Source organism: Pseudorca crassidens, chromosome 2, assembly GCF_039906515.1.
Source record: "Pseudorca crassidens isolate mPseCra1 chromosome 2, mPseCra1.hap1, whole genome shotgun sequence".
In the NCBI taxonomy this organism is placed as follows: Eukaryota; Metazoa; Chordata; class Mammalia; order Artiodactyla; family Delphinidae; genus Pseudorca; species Pseudorca crassidens.
The window spans coordinates 82,366,521-82,393,639 of NC_090297.1; the positions used below are offsets into that span (position 1 = coordinate 82,366,521).

General features: G+C 45.6%; 1 protein-coding gene and 1 pseudogene across 2 annotated transcripts in view; one reads left to right on the forward strand and one right to left on the reverse strand.

The window, feature by feature from the left end:
• ABCA4 (ATP binding cassette subfamily A member 4) overlaps positions 1-27,119 on the reverse strand; it is a 143,739-nt gene that overhangs the window by 25,970 nt on the left and 90,650 nt on the right. For both annotated transcript variants that reach the window (XM_067726958.1, XM_067726959.1), the window contains 15 exons: positions 26,804-26,869; positions 24,207-24,296; positions 22,263-22,437; positions 20,437-20,568; positions 19,357-19,496; positions 18,730-18,867; positions 17,606-17,799; positions 16,438-16,522; positions 13,474-13,679; positions 13,057-13,105; positions 8,684-8,925; positions 7,900-8,024; positions 7,320-7,418; positions 6,310-6,496; positions 1,052-1,146 (listed from right to left, as the gene is read on the reverse strand). In XM_067726958.1, the coding sequence (XP_067583059.1) occupies positions 1,052-1,146; positions 6,310-6,496; positions 7,320-7,418; positions 7,900-8,024; positions 8,684-8,925; positions 13,057-13,105; positions 13,474-13,679; positions 16,438-16,522; positions 17,606-17,799; positions 18,730-18,867; positions 19,357-19,496; positions 20,437-20,568; positions 22,263-22,437; positions 24,207-24,296; positions 26,804-26,869 (2,023 nt within the window). The remainder of the gene's footprint in view (positions 1-1,051; positions 1,147-6,309; positions 6,497-7,319; positions 7,419-7,899; positions 8,025-8,683; positions 8,926-13,056; positions 13,106-13,473; positions 13,680-16,437; positions 16,523-17,605; positions 17,800-18,729; positions 18,868-19,356; positions 19,497-20,436; positions 20,569-22,262; positions 22,438-24,206; positions 24,297-26,803; positions 26,870-27,119) is intronic.
• Positions 2,131-3,127, forward strand: LOC137218998 (nucleophosmin pseudogene; annotated as a pseudogene).

Below are 27,119 nucleotides of genomic sequence, written 5' to 3' on the forward strand. Positions count from 1 at the left end.
TAGGAAACACGCAGATACCAACTCTAGTCCTCGTAGTTCAGCCCCATGGACTATCATTGTCATAAAGCACAAAATCCAAAATTCCATATTGCAAATTTGCTGCTGAGCACAAAGTGTGGGATGGTCGCTGTTCACTGCATTACTGAATAGAGTCTATGCAGCCTGTTTTTATTTTTGTGCTTGGACGCTGTTCTTCATTTTGCTAACTGCTGGCTCGGCACTGCCTTCTCAACAGCTGCTTTCACCATCTGCAATGTGTTGTAGTTAGCTGAGTCCATTTATCCCTTGTTGAGGGACTGGGAGGGAAAGTAACTGTAACTACTACTAAAGTTAGACAGTATGTTTTATTTTAAAGTTCCAGGGAACATGGGGCCCAGATCAGGGTCCCCTATAATCCTCTCTCCATAGCATGCTCTTGTCATACTACTTGCTCTGATGGGACTGCTGAAGCAGTCCCGGGGTGGGGCTTGTGAGAACAGCTGCAGAGCTGCATCTGAAAGGGCAGTGATACAGATGATCATTCACAGTGAGAGTGTGACAGGTGCAGTTAACCTGGGCAACCTGTGGGCTCACGCAGACTATCCCACCGCCTCTCTCCGATCTTGGTCTGTTTCCTTTCTCCTTTTTGCTTCTTACTTTTCCCTCCTGCTTCTCTCTTTGTCTCTACCATTTCCCCTTACTCTCCTTCCTCCCTTCCAACGTCACCTCTGTTTTTTTAACTAATTAAAATATGAGGCACCTCTGGTTTTTAACTAATTAAAATATGAGGCTGTATTTTGGACAAATTCTATACTTTCTTATTTTACTTGTAATAGTGCATGGCTTAAACGTTAACTGCTTGTCCTAAACAAAGCAAGATTAATCATAAGTTGCATTCGACTTGTATACGCCCCCATTGCTTTTTCTATTGGATGAGGCTCTCAAATTAGGAAAAATAAAAAATTCCACTGCCCTGATTGTTGATAAATCATGAGAGGAAATTATCTTCTGTCCCTAGTCAATATTTCCCACAGGGAGCCAGGATGAAAAGTATAGAAAGGTCTCTTCTTACCTGCTTCGTATAAGAGCAGGATACGTTTTTACCAAGAAGTCGGAGATGTTCCTGTCTGTAAGGTCTTGTAGAATTTCAGTGCTGCGCTGTATTCTCTGAGGCAATGAGATATCTGCATTAATTACCTCGGAATTTGAGGTGAAACTTCTTGTTCTTTTCCAAAAATTATTTATAGACTCAGCTACTGGGAAAATACTAAGTAAGGCACTGGCATCTCCCCAGTTCCCATAGCAATGATGTGGGAGTCACCTTCGAACCCTCTCTTTTCTTTATTCCACTGATGACACAGGACAGTTCTCACTTCAAAATAAATCTCCAGTCCATCAGCATCTCTCCAGTTCTACCACTATTATCCTAAACCAAGCCTCCATCTACATGTCACCTGGACCTCTACAGACCCTTCCAAACTGGTCTCTGGTTCCACCGTGGCCCTGCACAATGCATTCTCCATTCATTAGCCAGACTGAGCTTAACAATATCAATCAGAACATCCCATTTGCCTTGCTTACCACACTCCAGCAAACCCTAGGATCAGATCCAAATTCATTACCAAGGCTGAGCTCACCTGCTGCTACCCAACCCCCACTTCTGTTCCCTGTTTCTCAAATGCACACCTCTCATTCCTGCTGTAGTTTTGCCCTTGGCAGCAGCTCCCTCTGCCTGGAATGTTCTCCCTGGACAACCTCTCATGGCTAACTTGTTATCATTCAAATCTCAGCCCAAAGTTTATTCCTCAGAGAAGCATTTTCTATTTCTAGTCACATACTGTAGTATTGTCTTCACATCTTCATCTCTACCTGAAATTTTCTTTCCAATTAAACTGTTTACTCGTTTTCATCTGCTACCCCCTTTTGGATACAAATTCTGTGAGAGCCAGGACTTTTTCTGACTTGTTAGCTGTTGTGTCCCCAGCCCCGAGAATAGTACCTGGCATATAGCTGGCACCATAAATTTTGACATGAATGAAAGAATTCAAACAGTGCATTACAATTTACAAATCACTTTCAGAATACACCTAGAAGAACTCCGAGTTAATCAAAAGATTTTAGAGAATTCAAAAGTGCATGAGTCCTGGTGTGATTCTGTCCTGCGCGACTGTTCCCTGGAACAGTAGTCTTTTATCTCCGTCCACCTTCTCTCCCACCTAAGTGCATGCCATCAACCCATGGAAGATTCGATGGACATGGACATGAGCCCTCTGAGGCCCCAGAACTATCTTTTTCGTTGTTAACTAAAGGCCAACAAAGATGATCACTTTAAGGTGGATAATGATGGAAATGAGCACCTGTTATCTTCAAGAACGGTCAGTTTAGGGGCTGGTGCAAAGGATGAATTGCACATCATCAAAGCAGAGGTGATGAATTATGAAGGCAGTCCAATCAAAGCAACACTGGCAACTTTGAAAATGTCTGTGCAGCCAACAGTTTCCCTTGGGGGCTTTGAAATAACACCACCTGTGGTCTTACAGTTGAAGTGTGGCTCAGGGCCTGTGCATATTAGTGGACAGCACTTAGTAGCTGTGGAGGAAGATGCAGAGTCGGACGATGAAGAGGAGGAGGACGTGGCACTCTTAAGTAAGTCTGGAAAGCGTCTGCCCCTGGAAGTGGTAGCAAGTTTCCACAGAAAAAAGTAAAACTTGTTGCTGATGAAGATGAAGATGATCATGAAGATGACGATGATGATGATGAAGATGATGATGACTTTGATGATGAGGAAGCTGAAGAAAAAGCTCCAGTAAAGTAATCTGTACAAGATATTCCAGCCAAAAATGCACAAAAATCAAACCAGAATGGAAAAGACTCAAGACCATCAACACCAAGATCAAAAAGTCAAGAATCCTTCAAAAAACAGGAAAAAACTTCTAAAACACCGAAAGGACCTAGCTCTGTAGAAGACATTGAAGCAAAAATGCAAGCAAGTATAGAAAAAGAGCATTGAACAATCCTTGGCACTACTGGTAAATTAAGCCCAAAGATGGGGAGAGGGGAAAAGGAGAGACAAATATAGTCCAAACTGAGTATCATCAACAATCCAGACTGAAGTCTTCTATTTTCATCTCAGTCCCCTTATTGATTTGCCCCCTTCCAGGCTGGAAGCAATCTCTTGATCTCCTAAAACACTTTCTTTTGACTGCTGTGATTCAGTGGACCTTATACTTTGCTTTCTATTACTTGTGGATTTGCCTCACCTCTTTGACCATGTTTTAATCACCTTTGTATCTCCCTAGCTGCTCAGTAAGTATTTGAATCAAAAAAAAAAAAAAAAAAAGTGCATGAGTTTGGCCACCAGGTGGCAATATCACTTTAAATTTGGGAATACATAGCGTTTAGTTTCTGGTGAACCATGAACTTGCGGTATCAAGGGTGCCACCCAGAGGCAGCCGAGGAAATTTCTGGCAGTGTTACACCACCATCATCACACTATTCTTTTCATTTTTCGTGGTTTCTGTCTTTCCCGCCCCTTTCTCATTTTACTCCCTTCTTCAGTTCACTTCTTCACCTTGTTCCTCTCTAACACTAGGAGGAGAACTAGCATCTTCTGAATGCTCACTGTGTGCCGGGGAACAGCGTTAAATGCTCTACATTATCTGCCTTAATCCTTATATCCTGTGAAAGAAGAACTGTTGCCTTCGTTTATAGACAGAGAAACTGAGGTTCAGAAAGGTTAGCTAACTTGCACCAGGCTAGAGCTTGTGGGTGGTTGACCTAGGATTTGAATCTGCATCTGTCTGACTCCACAGCCTTGCTCTTTTCACTCCGTCACCTGCTTCTCAAGCTGAAAATGGCAACCACGTGAACTGCCAGGCTCCCCTGGTGGAATCTAGGCTGGAACAATGGGTGGTGCCTGGGAATTTATGACAAAATATTTTCTAAAAGTTCTGTCAAATGAGATCCTCCTACAACTTTATCTCTGTGTATCCCAGAAGTCAGGGATGGAGCCCCTCCCCCTCAGGACCCAACACCATTCAAAGAATATGTTAGGACAGGAGGGGACCCTAGAGAAGACCACAGCCACCATCCCATTTTCCAGATGAGGACGATTTACCATCTCTGAAGCAAACTCATACTCTCTGGTCTTATTCCAGGCAAATGGGGGAGTGTGTGTGAGTGAGTGTGGTGGGTGGGTGTGAACGTAAGTGTGTGTGTATGTGTGAAGGAGAGAGACACTCACACACACACAGAGCAGCTTCTGTGCAGATGCCTGACGCAGATGCTCCCAAGAGAAGCATGAATGATAGTGAGGAGAGGCAGGAGTGACAGAAAATCACAGGAACTGATTTGCTTTTTACCAGGCTTTGGCTGAAAGTCTTTTACATTTTTTCCTCAGGGACCAAGGACTAACCACTGAAAATACATTTCTAAGTGAGGCAGTGAGCCTTAAAGTCAGGATTCACTGAGGAATGAGTCCCCTCACAGCTATGCTTGGCCTTTCCTCCCTGTTCCAGCCAAGGGCTCACTACACAGGGTCACAGCCTCGGTGCCCTGCCACTGGATGTATTTGAGTAGAAGCAGCCACAGGGGCCCTCCGCAAACCCAACAGAAGCAGAGCGTCCTCTGGGGTACCGAGAATTGGGACAAGCCCCTAAGTCCCTCTTTTGGGATCCCTGTGATGCTGTAGTGGCTGAGTTATGATTCAAAGAGAAAATATATTGCTTGAGAAATAGAAAGGTACATGCTTTTAGCATAAAAAAGGGAAAGGTAGGATGTTCATAAACATGGAATCATTTATATACAAGCCAGCAACTGTGACTGACGCTGTGGCAAAATTCAGTTGTCCCCCATTACCGCTCTGCCCCCTGCCGTTTGCCACAGGAATAGACTTTTTTGTTGGGTACAAGGACACCCAGAATAAAGACGACAGTTCCCAGGCTCCTGTGATGTTCCGTTCTGGCCAATGATGTACACATGAAAGTGCCTCTGTGGTAGCTTCTGGAAATCTTCCTTAAAGGTAGTGTATTCACACACTTCACCCTCCCTTTTTCTTCATCCCTTCTTCCATCTGCTGCCTGGAAAGTAGATTCTGCCATCTTGGCCAAGGAGGCTGACTTGTTTACCAGAAAGGAGGGAGTGACAAAACAGACCACCATGGACCACCCACATAAACTTTTACATGAGAAAGAAACGAGCTGTGTCATATTTTATCCACAGTTAGTTTGAGGTTGTCATCACTTGAGTTGAAACTATTTCTAAATAATAGTTTCTTTATCTCACTGCATTCTCATAATAATGCTGAAAAATAAGTGCAGTTATCCCCAATTTATAGGTGAAGAAATTAAGGCTCAGAGAGGCCAAGTAACCCACCCATGGCTCTCTGATGCCAATGCCGGTGCTCGCCCCACCTGCCACACTGCCTCATGGGGAGTCGTTCATTCACTGGCAAATCATGAGAGAGGACCACATAGGACCCAGCTCTGTGCAAGTCAGCTGGGAGTCCTGTTATCAGCCTGAGACAAGGTGAGACTTCTCTGGCCCCATTCACTGTCTCTGAAACCCCTGGAGCGGCTCACTGTGATACATTCTGGCATTCAGAACTCCTGAGAGAGGAGGCTGCTCAGAGCCAAGATTGTTGTTATCCCTGCAAAACACAGGTCGCTAGCTGTGTGTGTGTGTGTGTGTGTGTGTGTGTGTGTGTGTGTTAATTACACAGCACATGGAGAGTTTCTTAATTAAAATTGTAAGTGTGCATTTGAAGGGACACTACAACACTGTTGATAACAGAAAAACTGGAAGCCCACATGTCCAACAATGAGAGAGTAGTTAACTAAATTAAAGTAAATCCAAACAGTAGGATAGTGTGCAGGCATTAAAAATGATACTGTAAATGTATATTTATTGACATGGCCATATGTTCATGATATGTTGTTAAGTGAAAATAGCAGGTTTCAGGACAGCATTTTGAATATAATCCTGTCTGAATGGATAAAAACTAAATGTTATTGGTGGTTATCACCAAGTGATGGGGTAATTTTTTTTTGTTCTGACTTGTCTGTGTTTTCTAATTTTTCTATAGTGATCATGCCTGATGTGTAATTTTCTCAATACTTAAAGATATTTTCTTACTAGATTGAATGGGGAGTGTCTGGTGGAAATGAAGCTTTTGGTCAGTGGCTTCCTCCAGGAGGTAAGGACCTGGAGCCTCATTTAGTCCTTCACTCAGGCGTCAGTTTGAAAACGTTAGTTGGCTAGAAACTCAGGAGGCGCAATGGCTGTGGTCACAGACAGGCTCAGGGCCCTAGCAGCCCCTGGAGGGGGAGGTACCTGAGGGGGTGGGAGCCCCCCTGCGCCCTCAGGGCACTCGGGGAGCATGGTGAGCTTCTCTCTGGTGCTGCACCTGCAGGAAGGCGAGGGGTGGTCTGCTGTCCATATCTGCTTCTGGAGCAGGTGGCTGACATCCGGGGACACAGAGGGAGTCTTCCAGGGGGTTGAATTGCCACAGGGGAACTCCCTCATGGAAGACAAGAACATATTCCACAATCAGCTTCAAGGTTGATAAAAATTCCTCAAAATGAGAAATAGTGCCCAACCCTCTCCTTCTGAGCCTTTCCTCCTCCTCGGACCCATGCATTTTCTTCTACTCTTGGAGGTTGGTTTCTGCTCAAGAAAAAATCAAGACTAGAATTTTATTGATTCACTAGATGTGGGTGGGGCTGGGAAAAATTATCTAGCTTGTGGATGGCTTAATCTCCCTTTTATCTGCTGGCAGCTCTCGCCGTTTAGAGAACAAATACAAGAGGTTTTGAAATTAATCTATTTTGGTCCTTATCAATAACTCTGAAAAAGACTGGATGAGAGAAGCAGTTAAAATTACATTGAACGTTTTGAATTCTTGGTGGATTTCAACTGCCCTCTAGAACTCTCTTCTCCACACTTAAAGCAGTAATTGAAAGTTGGCCATATAGGTAACTAACGCCATTCTAGGTCCAATCACACAAGGGCACATCCCCCATCTGCCCCCCTTCTCCGTTCAGATTCCTTTCAGATAAGTTGTGAGTAGCATATGTCAACTCAGCATGGTACTTTTATATGGAGAACTATAGAAATACAGAGCTGTCCCGTGGTGCAGGGGCTTCCTGAGGGGCAGGGAACACCCTCGCACAGAGGTGTTGATGGAGAGGCCGGGTGAGTGCTGCTCAGGGGTATGGTGGTGTTCGTGTAATACACAGCAGGACTGAGATGGGGCCTCTCCCAACCCTGCCATCCCAGGCCCCCACCATCAGGGTCTCCCAGGGCAGCTGCTGGTGTTAGGGCAGGGGTGCGCAGGGACTTACGGAAGCCACTCTTCCTTCAGGCAGCGGTTGCCAAAGCCTGGCTTATTCACGAGGACGTCTGCAAGTACCATGAGCCGCTCACTGTCCGGCTGGTCCATGCTAGACAGAGTGAGAGGGGCTTACTCGATGGGCATGTGACTGGGGCAGAGGGACAAAGTAGCCAACATGCAACGCAGCAAATGCCTGTTGAACGGCTACTACATGCCTGGCATGTGAGCAAGGCAAAGGATTCTGCCTTGAGGTGGCTATAGTCTCCTGAGAAGGGGGGTAGGCTATTGGAACACACCAGTGGTCTGATTCCGTATCAGGTCTGCACTTCAAAAAATGGAGCTTCAACCCACTCACCCAACCTTTGCGTTCTCTTTCCTTCCTCCTGGCAGTCTTGCGTGTCCACTTGGGGGTCACCTTTCCCAAGTGGCAGACTCATTAATTTCCTTTCTGAGGGCAGCCTGAGGACCACTATCATGCTGGTGACTGTCCCAGAGAGTGGGAAGGTCAGGGCCGCACCAAGCAGCAGGTGACCCAGGAGCCCCACAACCCAAGGAGGTGGATGATGACATCTGAGGATGAGTCTACACACCTGAAGAAGGTATACTGCTGCCCATATATCCAGGGGTGAAGGGTCAAAGCAGGATATTCGCCAAAAGGAGGGATGATGATGGAAAGCATCAGAGCCAGAAACACAAAAGTGGCCGGGAGCACAATCTGTGGGAAAATAAACATGGTAACTTGGGCTGTGGTATGTGGTATGTTACACATACACACATACACATACACACACACACACACACACTCTTTTAAACATTTATCCAGCAGCCTCATAACTGGGCCCTGATGGAGAAGGTCAGTCTTCTGGGGAACATGATGGGAGGATGTGCAAAGGCAGGTTGTGAAGGAGAACACAGAATGTTCTGGTAACCTTTGAAGGGTGGTTGAAGCAGGTCAACACTGAACCCTGAAGTAGGCCAATGCTCAGCCAGAGGTGAACCAGAGTTTCTGTTTCTGAACAAAAAGTATAAAAAGAAAAAGCGGACAATGACCTTGATATGCAAGGTCACTGCAAAAAAATGAATGAAAACATGACTTCACCCTCCCCTATAAAAATAAAAGCAGTATTAACATATCCACTCTTATTCTATTTTCTCTGCTAAGTGAGGTAGAGTACTTACAAAGAAGCTTTGTGTTACCAAAAAGAAACAAAGGTTGGCAGGGAGGAAACAAAGCTGACAGAACTCAAAGAGGGTGCCCATCGCAGTGTCTGACCCCATGTGCACCAGAAAGCCTGAGAGAGGATGGGGAGGCTGGGAGAGGTCTGGTAGGCGTGACCACCAACAAACAGGCACAGCCAAAGACTGCAGTAATACCTGGGCCAGGAAGTCTTTGTAGCTGCGGACAGTGTGGTGGAACCGCTTGACCAGCAGCGCCTGCACGTGCTGGAGGGCCAGCTGCACTCCCGTGTTAAGTTGGCTGTGCCCATCCTGCTCCGGGGGAGCAGCGGGCTCCGTGGGGTGGCCGTCGGAGCCCTGTGGGGTCTGTCTGGCCTTGCTGCTAGAACCCAAACAGGGGTGTTGAAGACTGATGTTTTCTCTTTTCTGCTGAGTGCCGCCTGGTTTGGGAGATGGAATTAATAGTTTAGAAAAACATTCACAAGATCACTGTTTTCTTACTGTGTAAATTTTCCCTTCATTTAAGTCAGCAACAAAATATCAGGCCAGGAAGGTTAATAAACTTTTTAAAATTCTATTTTCTGATATAAAACATCTATAGACAGGGCTTCCCTGGTGGCGCAGTGGTTGAGAATCTGCCTGCTGATGCAGGGGACATGGGTTCGAGCCCTGGTCTGGGAGGATCCCACATGCCGCGGAGCAACTAGGCCCGTGAGCCACAACTGCTGAGCCTGCGCGTCTGGAGCCTGTGCTCCGCAACAAGAGAGGCTGCGATAGTGAGAGGCACGCGCACCGCGATGAAGAGTGGCCCCCGCTTGCCGCAACTAGAGAAAGCCCTCGCACAGAAACGAAGACCCAACACAGCAAAAATAAATAAATAAATTAATAAACTCCTACCCCCAACATCTTCTTAAAAAATATATATATATATATAAAAAAAACAAAAAACAAAAAAACATCTATAGACAGAATTGCCTGAAATTGTTTTAAAATTCTCTACAGTCGTTAAAGGGAACAAGACAGAGAGGTCTGACACATATAAGTAAAAAAAAAAAACCAAAAAACAAAGGTGCAGAACAATATGTGTAATAAGACCATATTTGTGTTAGACAGCATATTTATCATATGCAAAGAAACATATTTTATGTATACACATACACCCACAATGTGTACACATGTGCAAAGCTCTGAAAGAATACCTGTCAATTGTTAAAAAAGGTTACAGCTTCAGGGGCAGAGCTGGAAAAGGGCATGGGATGAAGTGGGAAGGGTTAGTGTTTTTTGTACTATTTGAATTTAACAACAAAATATATTCATGTATAACCTGTGTACATAAAAAAAGTAAAAGTCACAGTTGATTTGGTTCTTTCTAAATTTTTAGAGGTCACCGAGAAGTAGTGGAAAGAGCAATGACTAGGAGTTAGGAGACCTGGGTTTGAATCCTGACTCTTACTAGATGTTCAAATTTGGCTAAGTGACTCAACCTGTCTGAATCTGAGCTTTCTCATCTGTAAAATGAAAACAAGAAAAAGGTTTTCATGAAGATTAAATGAGCTAACACACATAAATGTGTTTTATAAACCATTTTAAGTCATCTGTTATGTTGAAGCTATAGTTTATCATCACTGAGTAATATTTATTTGCAGAATATGTTGTTGGACATAGAGGGCCTAGAGGATGGCTAGTTGCCCCTAGCTGCTTTCTCCTAAAGTCTCCCAGGACAAGGGCAGCTGCAAAGGGAGCTGGGTCAGCTGAGTCATCCTTTCAGCTAATGTTCACGGGCACCTGCAGTGTACCAAGCCTGCTACTCAGAGGGTGGAGAACTTCTGCAGGCTCATTGACTACCTGGCACCAGAGTCCCATCTCCACGTCCTTTCTCTTGATCTGGGCTCAGATCTGATGTCTGTTGTGGATGGCCCTCCCTCTGGTAAGATTGCTGCTGCCTGTCCTCGTGTCTATCCTCTGAGCTTTGCTCTCTCCCTGATGCCCCAACCAGACTGCAGTCCACGGTCCAGACCAGAGTTGAGGGCTTCAGGTCTGTTTGTCTCTGGCTTTCTGCTGCCCTCCAGAGGCCACTGGCAGTGAGCCACCCTTCAGAAATGGCTTGGACCCTCTTGGTACCATGTAATGTATGACTCCATAGACAGCCACAGGCTCCTTCAGACTCTGAAGACAAGATCAGAAAAATGCCATCCTCTAAAATGGAGCCTATTCAAAACAAATACAATTAGCCACCTGAAAAATGGGAGACAGTGGGAGTGTATAACTGAGGGTCCTAGATTTGAGAGCTGAGACCAGGGAATAATAAGACTCAAAAGCCTGTGTGACTTTAAGGCAAGTCATCCAACTTACATGAGCTCAGTTTCCCCAGATGGGGTCAATCCCTGCCCTACCAGCCTCACGAGGTTATAGTGACAATCAAATAAAACAACGGATACTTAGCCCTTTGTAAAGTATAAATTAGGGCTGAGTTTGACGTAAGAGATATTTGTAAGTGTTGAGATTAGGGTGCTGCTGAATCATAACCAGAAATTGCATACTGTGTTAAGACTTGGTATGTTTTAGCTCATTTAATTCTCTTAATAACCTTAAAAGGTGGATACTATTATCATCCCCATTTTGCATATGAGGAAACTGATGTACAAAGAAACTAAGTATTAATAAGTACTAGGGATGTAATGTACAACATGATAAAATTAACACTGCAGCATGTTATACATAGAAGTTGTTAAGGGATTGAATCTTAAGAGTTCTCATAAACAAAAAAAGAGGCTAAGTATTTACCCAAAGCCACTCAATTAGCAAATTACAGAGCTCAGGTTTGATGTTTGGTCTGCTTCACTCTAGAGGCTATGCTCTTAATCCCTACCCTTGACTGTCTCTTTCGAACATTCTATTCTGTGTCCAGAATGATCAGTCTTCTGATGTGTAATTTATTCTTCTAAAAGGACCTAATTATTTATTTATTTATTTATTGGCTGTGTTGGGTCTTCGCTGCTGCGCGCAGGCTTTCTCTAGTTGCGGCGATCGGGGCTACTCTTCATTGCGGTGCGCGGGCTTCCCTTTGCAGTGGCTTCTCTTGTTGCGGAGCACGGGCTCTAGGTGTGCGGGCTTCAGTAGTTGCGGCACACAGACTCAGTAGTTGTGGTGCACAGGCTTAGTTGCTCCACAGCATGTGGGATCTTCCTGGACCAGGGATTGAACCCGTGTTCCCTTCACTGGCAGGCAGATTCTTAACCACTGCGCCACCAGGGAAGTCCCAGGACCTAATTATTAAGAAGGAGCATTCTGTGCAGATTAAAGGCCCTGATTCTTGAATCCATCATAGCTTCTAATATAAATTAGCATGTTTTCATTCTGGTTTTGGTTAATGTAAGTTTTTGCCCTTCGGTGAGCTGAGGGAATTTAATTCCTGTGTCTACAAAGCTGGAAAGAAGACCTGGGCCCTGTGGTGAGCTGCTCCCACCCCCTCCAGAGCACTGCACCTTTCTCCCCACTCTGCCTGGATGGCCACCTCTTCTGGCTGCCACACAGCCTAACTGGGTCACGGCACATGTGTGGGCTGATATATTTGACTACTGTTAGTTCTAGGCATAGCTGGGATCACTTACAAAGCAAGATGAAAACCGTGACATAGAGCTAGCACCGGAAACTAACGAAGAGGAAACAGTCTTTGCACACGAAAATACTGTGATATGTTACACCGGTAGAAAGTGTAACATATCACCATTGGGCACCAATGGCAGGTGCCCAAGACAGCAAATGAGAATTGCCTCAGCTTTGCCTCTGACCAGAAGAGAGGAAAATGGAATGGGAAGGGAGAAGCCAGGGAGAGCATTTTATCAGAGTGGGTGGATACCTGCTGTTCTATCAGAAGTGGCCTGTGTTGCGGCAGGTAAGCTCTCCTGCATGTCCATCTCCCCAACCTCCACCCTCCACAGTAAAATCCACTGCACTCATGAGTGCTTTGTGTGGCTCTGAGATTTGGTAGAAATCACGGAAGGGGATGGTTGGTGGCCGGGCTCACACATATGGAAGAGAAACCCCCAGAATCCACAGCAATTATGGTCCCCCCAGTTTCGAAGCTCCGCAGTGCACTAAATGAGGGCTCAGAATAACTTTATCTCCATCTCAAAGAGGCCAGGAGGTCCTAGCTGGCATCTGGGTTGTATTTACTGTCACCATTATCTCTAAGAACTCTGCGAGCTGTCACTCATGCAAGCAGGAGTGGATCAGAGGCCTGGCAGAGATAAGACTAGGAGATGAGGATGGTGATGTGGCAGGAACAGGAGACCAGGAAGGGTGAGAAGCTTGGGGGTGGCGAAGCTCCCAGCCTGCCCTCCTTAAGAATCCTGATTTCGTCTAGAGTCTTCCCACCCAGATCTAATTCCATTTGTCTTTCCTTTGTCAACCAAAGGAACTGAGAGTGCAAAATGCCTGTTACTTTGGGGTCAGATGAAGGCGATGGAGGAGTGTTTCCCTGCTTGTTGTTTTATGCACTTTTCCTTAGGCTTTCAAGATAGAGCTCGTGGGTGTGGTAAGGGAACAAACTCCACACTCGGGCGCCATACCAGCAAACAGAGGTCTTGACTCACAATCCTCCGTGACCTTCAGAAAAATCTGTCAAGAAGGAAAAAAGAGAGAATTTGGTTTAGGCATTCCCACTCTCAGAAAAATCTAACCCAAGCTCAATTCTGTTGGGGATTGCTTCATCATAGGAAGAAAATACATTACGACTCTTTGTCTAAAAGAGTCTTCTATAAATACAAAAGTGTATGTATATGGTGACCACAACTATGTAAAATATGTGTGCGTATGGACAAAGGCAGGAGGAAATGAGCCAAAAATGAAGATAGTTGCTACGCTTGGGTGAGGAATTACGGCTTTTTGCCTTTACAGAATTTCCCTTCTAGACTTTTGTGTTAGACTTTGGCAAAGAACCACCTCTTCTGGTACCTGACAGCAACCACCTGGAATCTCTGCCTTACCTCTTCCAGGGGAGTGTCAGAAATTCCAAAACTGCTGAGCCCCAGGTCACCCAGGGTCTCCTCCAGCTCTCTGAAAAGGCTGGCGTATGCCCTCTGCTTGAAATTCTTATTTGGAAGAAGGAAGATGAGCTCTTGACCAACACATTCCACCAGCTTCGCCTCCGGAACATGGTGGCAAACCATATCCATCAGCTCATTCACATCCCCTAAGACAAGAAGAAAGGCTGACATCAATTCTGCTTTCCAGAACCTGGAAGACTGTGAACTTGCCCAGGTCCCCTACTTTCTTCTGCCTGCCATTTGAGAAAAGGGCATTTCCTTTCTCGGTAGTGATTCTTGCAGAGGAATAGCGCTCCGTCATGTCTGTTTATAGCTTAGCTGGCCCTGTGACGAGCACTGAAAGGGAGATGGAGATGGAAGCCAACACCCCACCCCCCAACTAGCTGTGTAACCTTGGGGAGCTCATGTAACACTCCTGTGCCAGTTTTCTCCTTTGTTCAATCAAATGTTCTGTTCTTTACAAGCTATGCAACGTTAGGCAAGTCATACCCTTGTTTCTTCATCTGCGTAAAGGGGAAAATAATGGCACCCACTTCATTGTGATTTGTGAGGCTTGGATGCGTTAATATGCATTGAACACTGAGAATGATGTGCCCGGTCCATAGATGAGTGTTAGCTGCTATTGTTACCACGAACATCATCTCAAGTAAGAAAGCTCTTGTCATCAACGTTGTTCGTTCTTAATCACCACAAGCCTGAGAGAGTCAAAACTGCTTTCATTTTTTGGTCTGGCCCAAGGTATAGGGGACTTGCCCAATATGCACACTCGGCCTTGGTGACCAAGCTGGGTGAGAACTCCCCTTCCTAAATCACACACCCAGGCCTGGTCTAACTTTTGGGAGGCCTGCACCATTTCCCCTGGGATTGCATCTGCCTCCTCAAACAAACAAACAAACAAAACCCTTAATCCCCACCTCACAGGAAATGCAGAAGGGGGTTGAGAAGCTGTGGAAATGGACCATGGGATGGAGTACAGGAAGCACAGCATGGGGTGTGGGGAAGTGTCCAGTATCAAGTATTCACCTGATACACTCATACCATCAGAATTGAATTTTATGCATGAGCATGTGTTACTTTAAAATTAAAAATCTAATTAAAAAATTTAAAGCATGCATTTAAAGAGACAATTCCCTAGCACACTGTCTTGAGAGGCAGGTCAAAGGGGAAGGGATTCTGGGGACTCAGAGCCCAGGTCTTGTGTGTTTCTGCAAGCCATCCTCTCAGAGTCAGGATCACCCAATGAGTTCTTTTCCTTCTTTGTTTTAGAAATGACTCATGTGGAGGGATTTCACAGCTTTCAACCCAAATCCTTCTGCCTAGCTGGACTGGAAGGCTTGTTTTAAGTCAAATATGCAAATTAGACTCAATTGTCTTCAGCTCTGAGATGACTTCATGCTGGGGCCGGAGGGCTCCTCACGGGAGGAAGCAGCTCTGCCCTAACAGCTCTCTAGGGGTCACGTTCATTGTTCTCTTAGGAAGGAAATCGAACCTGAAGCTGCTGGATTCCCAGGAATTGTGTCTTAGACGTGTGTGTCAGCCTTTCCAGCAGCAGTCCTTCAGGGCAGCAGGGCTTTCAGCGTCTGGCAGGGAGGTCTGCGAGTGTGTGTGGTATGTGGGTGTGTGTGTGTGAAAAGCCTTCCAAGGAGCTAATGGGGATTGAAACGATCTTCCTTCTCTTATTTCGGGTATAACTACTTACTGTGCTTCCCACCCTTCACAGCATCTCTCTTCTATTCAAAGAAAATAAACTTTTATTTAGAAATAAAGTAATATTTAAAAAATTCACCTCAGCCAGCAGGCTCTGTTTCCACCTTAACTTTGGCACACACAGTAATTAAATGTATTCTTTTAAAAAAAATTATTCAGAAAGCAGGGAGGGGCCCATGGCAAGGCAGACTAGGAAAAAGACACAGAAATGTTCTAAAAAGATGTGTTCACGTTCACCACAGGTTCTGTCAGTGCAAAGAGAGGGTGGGAGAGTAAATATGATGCACCTCTGGGCATTTTGCCTCAGCTTTTAAGCGTGGTGCATAAATATTGTCTCGTTTTCTTGTTTCACCAGATTTTAGTTAGAAAAATATTTGTGCTAAGTAGGAAACTTTGTCTTTTCTTTGATAAGCAGCTATTTTCCTCCTTCATTAACTTGGATCAGTACATAGGTTTAGTTTTGCTCGTACTTAGGAATATGGGAAGTGTGGTATTCAAATTGTGAAGACGCCCCGGGGAAAGGATGAGAGGCAAGCACTCAAGGAGAGTGGAAAGAACTGCTGACAAGCATTCTAGGGCAGGAGGTCAGGTCCTGCACGATGAGTGCTTCCACAGCGAGAGCCTCTCTTTGGCATCTTCCTGGAGTGGAGGCACCCCTTATGAGGTCTGACACACTCTAATCCAAGCAAGAACCACTGGGAAACTTGGAAACTGAGAGGAAAGCTGGGCGTGTAACAGGGATGTGCAATATTCCTCAGATTTGGCATCTACACCGTGCAAACTGACTCTCTGGAAAAGTGCACGATGAGGGCTGTGCATCGCCGTGGCTCCACTGTAGGGCTCCAGCTGGCACCTTTAGAACCCGTCTTCTCCAGACACTGAGGAATGTGGCTTGGAGCCAGGCAGGAGGACTCCAGGAGTAGAGGCTTACTATGGACAAGGGCAAGGAGTGAACAAAGACTGGATTCGTCATTAAAAGGAGAGGGCCCTTAGGTCCATGACTTTAACATCCCTCTGGGAACGGAGGAGGAGAAAAAACTCAAAGAAGAAGATGAGCAATTGCATGACTGTGGGCTTGAGAAACACACAGAGTGTTCTATTTGCTCCCACTGAAATGCACGACAGCCGGACACACCCAACAATACCCAGAGATGATCGCCAGACAAGAACTGAGGTACAGTCTGCCTGAGTCCTTACCGTCCAAGACTTGTTCTGGAGTTATCTCATCGACGCAGGATGGACACCTGATGGAGAAACCCTTAGACGCACAGCTGCAGGTCCCCTACAACAGATGGACGTCAGTCACTTCTACAGCATCTCCCTGATGCTCGTTGAAGTCACCACCATGCTTTGTTTCTCACGCCAAGTGTAGTCAGCACATTTTTCTTCACTGTTTTAATCACTTCATCTGAACATTTTGAAGCTGTGGCTGTTTGATTTTGTTCTGCAGAGTGTGTGAATCAGGCACAGAGAGAACCTTGAAGGACCCCTTTGGCTTGTCATTACTTATGTGAAAGCTATAGGTTGGCCCGTGCAAGACATTCTGCTTTTCCCTCCCCAGGGATGCATGCTGGGCTGTGGAAGTCTATCCAGGACTGGAAAACCCAGAAGCAGCCAGACGCTTAAACTACAGGGGCCAGAGGCATAAATAATGCTACAATAAAATAAGCATGACAAAACAACTTGAATGTGAGCAATGCCTTTCTCAATGAGCCCAAAGCACATTTATAATACTTTATCTCACTTATCTTCACCACATCCCCAAGAAGCAGAGAGGCAATTATCAGTTTCATTTTCTATGTGGAAAATACCCCACAACAATGAGGAATTAAGGAATTTCCCTAGGATGACACAGTTTGTTCACCTTGCAGCCCAGACCTGAACCTGGGGCTCCTAACATGCTGAGTTGGTCTCTGCTGGTTGGTATTTTTTCACTTCACCATTTTCAGGTTATAGTTATCAGGAAATCTTTTTCTTAGCTTTCATTTACCAATGAAATTTGGGTTTAATTAGGGAACATAAATGTTGGAATGAAAAAAGGAACTTAAACAACTACTGTCCTTTAATTAGTGTAACCTCGCAGAATAAGTCACTCCCTTCTATGTTGCACCAAACCACGTGTGCAGTTTAGGATTCTGGCCTATAATAATCAGAGGTCGTTTAAAACTAGTTGTTTTATTTGGGGTAAAGCATCTCTGCAGGAGAGTTCAAAACGCCCTTTTATCAAAATCTACAAATGGTTCCAGAAACAAAGAGGTCAGTTCTGCTGGCTGGAGTCTGATTTAGGTAGAAGTCCAGAAGGACAGCACCACACTGTGCGTTCCTTCTCACCCAGGACAGGCTCTTTCCCTGGACAGACACAAACCTTACAGCCTCCTCCTTGGCCCTGGATGGTCTTCATCTTGCGCACCAAGGTTAAGTAGAAGCCTGTGCCAAAGCAGTTCTTTAGGAAGAGCGGTGTGCCGGAGCAGTAGAGTCGTCCCCGGGCTATGATGGCGATGCGGTCCCCGAGGATGTCGGCCTCGTCCATGTGGTGAGTGGACATGATGATGGTTCTGCCTGCAAGGGCAGGGGTCAGGGGAATCACCAGGCAGGCCTGGGCCAGGTGTGGATGGGAGAGGATGTATGGCAAGCTTCCCATTATATGGGTTGCAAAAACTGGGAGTTAATAAATAAAAACAAGTTTTCTGCAATAAAGTCTAGAATATTAGAATAAAAACGAAAACAGCTAACGTTTTTAGCATCCTGCATATTGTAAAGCACTGTTTCACGGATTATTTCTTCATCAGACATAGGACCTGATGCAAATAAATCACCATATATGGGACATGGTTATTATAGTCAGTCAGCATCTTCTGAGTTCTATATGTGTATTCTCTGGGTCATTAAGCACTGCATTTATCATCTTTGCAAAGAACACACACACACACACACACACACACACACACTCTCTTTGATACTAGCTGGAGATGTCATTGAAAGAAAATGGTAATGAGGATTCCAGGAAGGCAAATCGACCGCGGGATTGAACCACACCACCACTTTTACGGACACTAGCTCTGCTTGCTGTCTCTTCTGCATCTGTACCTCTGGTTGCACGTGCCACGACAGAGGAGGAAATGTCACACTTTGAGACATCTCCATCTGCAGCAGTCCTCTGCAGCACTGAACACAGGCTCACTGCCCTCACACCTGGTTTCCAAGGGGGAATTTCACTAGAGCTGCTCCAATTGTTTCAGACAGAAGGGCTGCAGGTCGAGAGAACTTTCTAGAGCATTTTGGGAAGTAGGCTGCTTCATCAGTAACTCCCTGCTTGTACTTGTGCAAAATATCTCAGGAGGCTTCATCTAGAACTTATAGACTCCCCCAAGCCAGTGATAAAGCCCCGTCTGAGTACAGCTGTGGCCCTTACAAAATCCTAGGTGTGAGAGAGTGGAGAGCACCCATAAAGCCTCAGTGAGAGCACCGGCGATGCACAGTGGCCATTACCTGAGCGGTATTTCAGGAGCAGGTCCCAGATGGAGCGCCTCGAGTAGGGATCCACCCCAGAGGTGGGCTCATCCAGAACCACCACCTTGGCATCTCCCACGAAGGCAATGGCAACGGACAGCTTCCTCTGCATGCCACCTAGAGGTACAAGGCGGCAGGGTCACGGGAGCTGTGGACAATTGGAAGAGAAGGGCCCAGGGCTGACCTCATAAGGAGGGCACCTTAGATCCAGCAGCAGCTCGATGCTGCCTCCTGAGATATTCACACAGTGTTCAAAACTCCAGTGGCACAGGCCTCGTAATGCAGGAAAGAAAATCCCTGCCTCCTAGGGTCAGACCATTTGAAGACTGTTCTCACCTTTGAGTTCAAACACATAAACATCAGAGCAAATACAGCCCAGGCTGCTGCAAGATAGTGCTTCATGTGGGAAATAATCCAGAGGTGGGTTGGTCTTAGATGGTCAGAATAACTTTATAGAATGTTCCAACCCTTAGGAGCTCTCCTGTTATAGGCCTAAGAATATACACACATACACACACATGCACACAGGCAGATGCACAAGGCCCTGTGCGCTGGGAAACCATGGATATGCCATCTGAAGCGCTGTCTTTTCCCAACACCAAGCACCTGAGAGATCCTGCGCTTCTTCGTTCCTCTTGTGGTGGAGGCCTGTGTCCTCCAGCATGGCTTCCATCTCCAGCTGGGCCTCCTCCCAGGACCTCCCTTTCAGCTGCGCGTAGAATAGGATGTGTTCAGCCACTGTGAGACTATAGGGACGGGGCAATGAGAAAGGCAATGTGCTCAGCAATTCCACTTCTAGCAATTTACCTCATAGAAATAATTAAAGATGAGCACAAAGATTTAGCAATCACGATGTTCATCATGGTGTTGTTTATAATAGAAAATGAAACAAAATACCAACCCTGCCAAAATATCTAAGACAGCTGAAATAGCACATTATACAACGGAATAGTATGTACACATTAAAACTTATTGCATAGAAGAATATGTAATAGCACGAAAAGATGTTCATGATATCTTAGGTTTAAAAAAGCAATCACATTTAAAAAAACAGGTTACAAAATGGTATGCAGAGTTTTATTCTCCTTTATAATTTTAAAGTATATATGTATATCTACACATGTATAAGAGAAAAATTATATATCAAGGTGTTAACAGTGGTTTTCTATGGCTGGTGAAATTACAGGTGACTTTTATTTTTTGTTTTAATCTATATTTCCTTCCTTCCCGTCTTCCCTCCTTCTTTCCTTCAATGACTGTATATAACTTTTTAGATAAGAAATAAAAGTTTGGGAAAAAAGCAACTGAAAAGCTTCCTCAAAAGTCAGTTTTTAATGCCTGGCTGAAGAGGAAAAAAGGAGCGATGGTCTCCTCTCTGGTCCCTGAAAGGGACCAGACTTCTGGGCAAGTACTGAGCAAGGGGCCCCGGGACCAGCCCCCCTGACAGAGAGAAAGCAGCACCACTCTTCTGAGCAGGAAGAGCTCAGCTCTGAGTGCCAGAGGCACAGTCACATGCATGTCTCGTTGCAAGCAGGACAAAGGACCCCGAAGGTGGGGGAAGCCAAAGCAGAGTACTGCCTCCTGCCTCCAGAGCTGGCATCCCTCGGCTGCGCTCTAGAGAACGTGTTGTTGGAGGGCAAGGTGAGGTTAGGGCATGGGGAGGGTCTCAGTTCCTGTTCTACTTACTGGTGGAACAGGATGTTGTGCTGTGGACACATGCCAAGGCTCTGCCGGATAGCATCCAGGCTGGTTTCAATGTCCTTTCCCCTAATGAGCACAGTCCCGGATGTCGGTGGCAACAGACCCGTCAGGATGGACCTGCCAAACGCAGGAGTCAGTGGTTGAAAGGCTGGCCTTTAGGAAGGCCTTGGGATAGCAGCCTCCACCCCAGGGTCGGTGATTCTGACCCTCAGTTAAACCCCAACCATCATCAGCTGCAGGAAGCAACAGTTTCCTGTACGGGGCTTAGCACCAGTGTGTACGTCCAGGCCCCTAGGAGGATGAGCACATCTGTCTTCCTTCTCTGCTTCACTTATTTCCTAGTTCTTTCAGGCAAGCACTGATGGGTGTACACTGATTCCCAGCTGTAGAATGCTCACTTGCAGCCGGAGATCCCTCCCCAACTCAGCCATCACAGCTCCTGGCGCTGTAGGGGGCTCAGTTAAAGGTATCCAGCCCATGGGTCCAAGTTTTGCCTGATGTCACCATTACGAAAGGCAAGGTCTTATTGAGAAGCCGAAGCGTTCAACGTGTATTTGTTGATTAACTGATTGAACCCAGGCCTGGGAATTATCACCACAATAATTTTGGATCCAAAATAATAAAAAGCCCAGTAGTAATGTTGATTTATTTTGTAAAATGGGAAATGACGACGCCCACCTCATGGGTTTTTTTTGGGAGGATTAAATATAGTTAATACCTGTAAAGCACTTAGAACAATGCCAGAATAAAGGAAGACTCAAAAATATTATATTACTTTTATTGAACGTTGTGTTCTGGCCACCAGGGGACATTGCATTTCACATTCATGAAGTAATGTGTTTGCCTTTGGGGTCCTGAACAGGGCTTGGGGCTCTCTGACCATATTAGTTAACAAGGAGAGAAATCAGCTAACCCTCCCAGCTCTGTCCCTGAGCCAGATACAATCTCAGGCTCTCTGAACTGGCCTGTTGATCGACCACTAGAGGGAAACAGAACCAAGTATAATGGCACCAGCCCCACATTCCATTCACACTGAACCGCCCTCAGAGAACATTCCAATGCAGGGTGTACACAGCTGTTCCTTCCTGGGGCTCTCTAAGAAGCCAAAGGACCTGACAACTGCGTTCATATGGGTTCCCTGCCCTGCTGCTCCTCGGGAAACCTTAGCTGGCCCTGTTTTCCTTCGCAGCAGATGACACTCAGGGCCCTTAGAAAAGTGAGGGGAGCTTCCTGACCTGAGGAGTCCATGCAGAGCCTTCATCTTCCCTGAACTTAGTTTTCAGTTGCCAGGCAGTTACCCCACAGCCCCTTTTAACTTTCTCCAGAACTACCACCAAGCCTCATAGGTAGGAAAAGGGATGCTCTCTGAAAGTAAATAGCGCTCTACAGACAGAGGGCATGTGATGGTGGTGGCCACGACTTTATCACCACCATCATGACGGCAACGCTGGGGAGGCTGGGGGTAGGGAGGCCGGCTCGCAGCATCAAAGACAAGAGACAATTTTGGGAGGACCAGGCTCTTGCCCCCAGGGAACCATTACAACTTGGTGACCTTGGGAAAGTCACTTCAGCTCTCTGGATGTCCACTTCCCTGGCACAAAGGGGGCAATAAACTTACTACTCCACCTCTGTCTCCAATTTCACGTGAGGATCAAATAAAACAATATATGAGAATGAGCTTTGAAAACTGCATTGTACTTAACACCTTCCTGGGACACAAATATTGGCACATTTTTGTCACTAAAACTCAATGGGCAAGAATAGACTGAAGCTAAAAGAGGAAGAAGAGAGGCAGAAAATTAGAGACTCACAAGGTCGTGGTTTTCCCTGCTCCATTGTGACCGAGAAACGCGGTGATCTGGTTTTCATAGAAGGTAATGTTAAGACGGTCCACAGCTGGCCTGCCATGGTGCTCAAAAATCTTTACCAGATTCTTCACACACACCCCGGCAACCAAGCCTGGGAGCTCACGTTCAAAGAAGCAGTCTTGTTGGAAAAAATGAACATGATGTAACAATGCCTTAGTGTACACATTTCCCAAGGTTCTTTCTTCAGACTATTGTCTTCTGCCCCCATGGCTTTAGCTATGACCTTTGTAAGGATGACTACAGACTAATAATGGTAATAATAGTGGCCAACATTTATTGAAAGGTTACTCTGTGCCAGGCATTATTTCAAGTGCCTTACATGGATTTCCTCATTTCACCCTTACTACAGCCCTAGGGGAATAGATATTGCTGTGCCCATTTCTATTACTGAGGACACCTAAGACACAAGAGACATCAAGAGTCCAATCAAGGTCACGTGGCTTATGAGTGGCAGAGCTGGGATTCAAACCCAGACTGCACGCACTGCCTGTATGGAGAGTTAGCCCTAAGCTCAGCCTTCAATCCCAGGTCCTCATTTCGGATAGTCTGCTGGGCATTTCCTCATGGGTTTCTTGTAACAGCTCAGGCTCCTCATTTTCTTCCCCAAACAACATTTTCCTTCAGACTGTCCTGTGTTCATTCTTGGAGCTGCCGTTCTCCTGGTCACCTTGGCTCACATCTTTGAGCCAACTCTGACTGAAACTGAATTCTTGCTCCTCAGAACTCCAGAGTTTCTCCAGTTAGGGTGGGACAGTCCACTCTTCACTCCTTTCCCTCTAACTCTGTCCCTCCACTTTTCGACTTCCACACCCCCCTACGGTGTGAGGTCCACTTGGTGTTCACTTCTGCCTGTCCTCCAGTCTCTCCCTGCTTTAGTTCACTCTATACAGCGTCACTTAATTTGTCATCTTAATATTGTAGTTCTGAGCACTTATTCCCCTGCCAAAAAAAAAAAAAAAAATAATCCCGTTGCTTCTTTTCTCTGTGCCTCCTGGTCTCGCCTAAAACTGAGGTGGGACCAGCCCCCAACCCCCTGATTTTGGTCTTGGAATTACACTCTGGGAGAAGGGTCTTCCCACAAGTTCTGCTGACTGGAAACCACAGGAGCCACAGGTCTCTGACCTCAGCTTTGCGAAATGGCACCTGGGATGGACCAGAGGCATGGAGGCTGGACCCTCTCATGCAACATCAGGTGAAGTCCAGAGGCCATGCTGCCTCTCTAAACCCAGGGTGAGGATAGCAAGAGCATTTAGTATCCACAGAGAAATTCATATGCTTAAAGAATAGAGAACATGGTGCGGGGGGAAGTACAGAACTGGTTCAAGAGGGAAGGTAAGGGAGGCAAAGGCCAGGGGAACACTTGCAAACTTAGTCCATGGGTTGAGGAATTATTAGGTAACTTCCATGGTCAGGAAAGGCTTTTGATGGCTTGAATGAATGGACTTCTAGATTTGTAAACCACGAATGAAATGTAGTCAGCTCCTTTAGACTCTTTCCCCCTGTGCACAGGAGCATTTATTTTTGTCTTTCCTTATAGCTCATATCCGCTTTAAGACCTAGTGACCCAAGTTATTGTTCTTGCTAAATCCTCGGAAGTCAGCACATTTGTGCAATTCACTTGGGGTTTGCCTAACAAGGGCACAAACACACCACATACTTTGGATTTGCTTTCTCCAGGAAATATGCATTCATGTCTGGCTGGACCATTCATTCCGCACATGTGCAGCTGGACCCTTGAGAAAGTATTAGGTTTAACCCTTGTCAACAGAGACAGTCAGTTTCCTGGGTTCCATTTCACCCCAGTCACGAGGTGTTTTACTCTGGCTCTGTGCAGTGTTCTGAGCCTTTTCCTTGCCTCTGTTCTGCATTCTTTATTGAGGTTTTTACCATTTATTCCTTCTGGGTGTTCTGGGTCCTCCATTTCCTCTGTTACGGGTTCCGTCTTTTCCAAGGCCCTTTCTTCTCTGGTTGAACACCCTGCACCAACCAGAAGCCACTGTTACTCTCCTGGTGAGACATGAGAATCAGGAAAGGCAGGAAAGGAGGGGAAAAGAAGGCGGAGCAGAGTTTCCTACCATAGCTGGAAAACACAGCTCCCTCAGAAGGCCAAGTTGGCATTCCCAGGACAAGCCCCGAGCAAGGCTTTGCCAACCTCTGACCTGCGGGACTGTGAAGTTCCGGCAGTGGCTGGAAGGGCCTCCCAGCTGGCTGATTTGGCAACCTTCGCTGAGCCCAGAGGGAGTTTTGTAACAGGAGTTTCACACATCCTCTTAAAATGCCAGGAGGAGCCCACAATGTCAGATATTGTGATTAAAAAAAAAAAAATTAACAAAAAATTAACTTTGAAATGGGTTAATTTTCTTTAGCTCGTTAACAGTATTTTTCACTCCAATCCAAAACATGTCAAAGTCATGATGAACCTTGAGTAAAAGTCCATTCAAGCTGATATGATGGGCAGCCAGACCGAGACATCGTTTACCTGAGGAATCTACTTTTATGGGCATTCATGTATTTGGAGATTAATACCAGAGTTGAGTCTGGTTGACGTACAGGCTTGCACAAATTGTGAATTGCGGTGTAAACACACAAACGTTCTCACACTCACACATACACCTACCTCCCCCCACACCCCCAAAGAGGCACTTTTTGTAAACTTGGCATTTGGTTTAAAAGGATATCAGGACATCCTGAAAGCGGAAGAGAAGCAGAAAAGCAAGCCAGCCAGAGAAGAAAGCAGGGGCAGGAGGAAACCATTGTCGCCAAGCATCTAAAGGCTCTGGCCTCAAGGGCACATACATGAGCAGGGTGGACTTTTCAATGCTGCAGCCCACCAGGGCCTCTCTGTCCACACCGCTGCCTGGAGATTTGCAGGCTGTGTGGTGGAGTGGCAAGTAATGGGCCTGGTGGTCAGGGACCCGCCCCCTCCAGTACTTCTCTTTTCTGAAGGACTTTAAATCTACTGCCCACAGTTCCTTTGATCTCTTTACTAGCTATCATACTGCACTAATGTGTAATAATAAAATAGCAGGGGGAGATATTCTTCTAGTCACTGGAGTGAGTTCCTTGCCAGGAAATGTATGTCCCAGTTCCAGATTTTGTCCCAAGTGAACAATGGGAACTGGGTAAGACACTGGATATCTCTTGGGTTCCATGTCTTCATCTGTGAAAGGAGGGGTTTCGGTGGAAAACCTCACCTCTTTTCTAATTTTAGAGAAATTTAGGAATCTATTTCAGTCTAGCCTGTGAGACAGGTGAAAAACATTTGGTTTCTGTTGGCAAAAGCATGACTCATTTTTGAAGGAGCACATTTGTCTTAAGATTTCTCTTTTCTTTTTTTTTTTTTTAGAGGCAGCGTATCTGCTGAGATTATAGAGGGGAAAAAATGCCCACAAGTCCTGATATTCATTGAAATTAGAAACATTCCAGGAACAGACTTCTGTGTTGAAAATTCCCATTTATGATGGGTTATAATTTTATTACAGTGGAAATTTAAAAGTTTATAGATAGACAAGAAAGACAGACAAGCCAACATAATGGAAAAAACAAACTGAGCTGTTGAAGTGCTGTTTGTTCGAACCATTAAAAAAAAGGCAACCCCCCCACCCCAAAACTTTTAAAGGTCCTAGGCTAATCGCCTAGAGAAAACAAACATCTATCTTAGTGCTTAAAGGATAAATCCTGGCCCAGGCCCAATAGTACAAAGTAAAGAGCAGGTAGGTGAGGAACAAACAGATTGGAAAGCATTTCCTTTGCTTCCAGAAACTCCTAGCTCCAGGGGAGTCCCCAGCTCTCAGCTCTGGAATTTCTCTGCCTCCTCATACCTCACAGGAGTCTGTGGTTTCCCCCCAATTCTAGAACTCTCCTTTGGCCTCCTATCCTATTCAGGAGGAAAGGTAAATTTTATCTAGGATGCACTCCGGGCAAATGTCCTTTTAACCCTCTTTCCCAACCAGAGGAAAGACCAATACTAAGAGAATCTGGGAGTATTTGCCTTGAAGATCACAGCTCTGCCCCAGCCTCCAGATGGGCCCTTCCTTTGGGAAAATAAATTCATTTATATTTGAAAAAGTAGAGAGGAATAAAAAAGCAGATGAGGGGAGGCAGCAGAAGATGAATGTAAAGATTCCTCTATGATTCTCTGGATCTGTTTGCTTTGAACTGAGAAGTTGCAAAACTTATTTGCACCCTGAAGTGGTCTGGCCTTCTTTTAAGAGTGTACTTTAATCTACTGGGCACGACCAGGACTCAAGGGTTTATCAATGCTCAGCCATCACCCTGGTCCAGTGACTCACAAAATATGGGCTCCCAGAGGCTGTGATGCTACACCAAGGAGCAGAACCCTCAGCAGACAGCTAACCAATCAGGAATCTCACACCTCACGTAAGAGCCACCGCTACAATGCACACACATTCCACGCAGAGCCAAAGGAGCTAAGTTCAAACATTTGTTTTACTTTTTTTATTAAAAAATTAAAAATAACTTACCTTCACCACCTTGCCAATAAGACTCTTGTAGAAGGAAGTACCAAGGAAGTGGGGTTCCATAGTCCCCTAAAAATAGATAGGCGAAAAAAGAGAAAAAGCCTAAGTAGCTCCACCTTACCACAGTTGTATAAGATCTAGAATTTATCTACCCGAACCTCAGATTGTAACTGTAGATATTTATAGCTCGTAAGCATTACGTGGCTATCCACATGCTTCCTCCAAGACGACTACTTCTAATATGTTTTAATTCAAAAGGTCATGTTTTGGGGGTGAAACTGGCAACACTAAGACGGATGATCTTGGCTGACATTAGTTT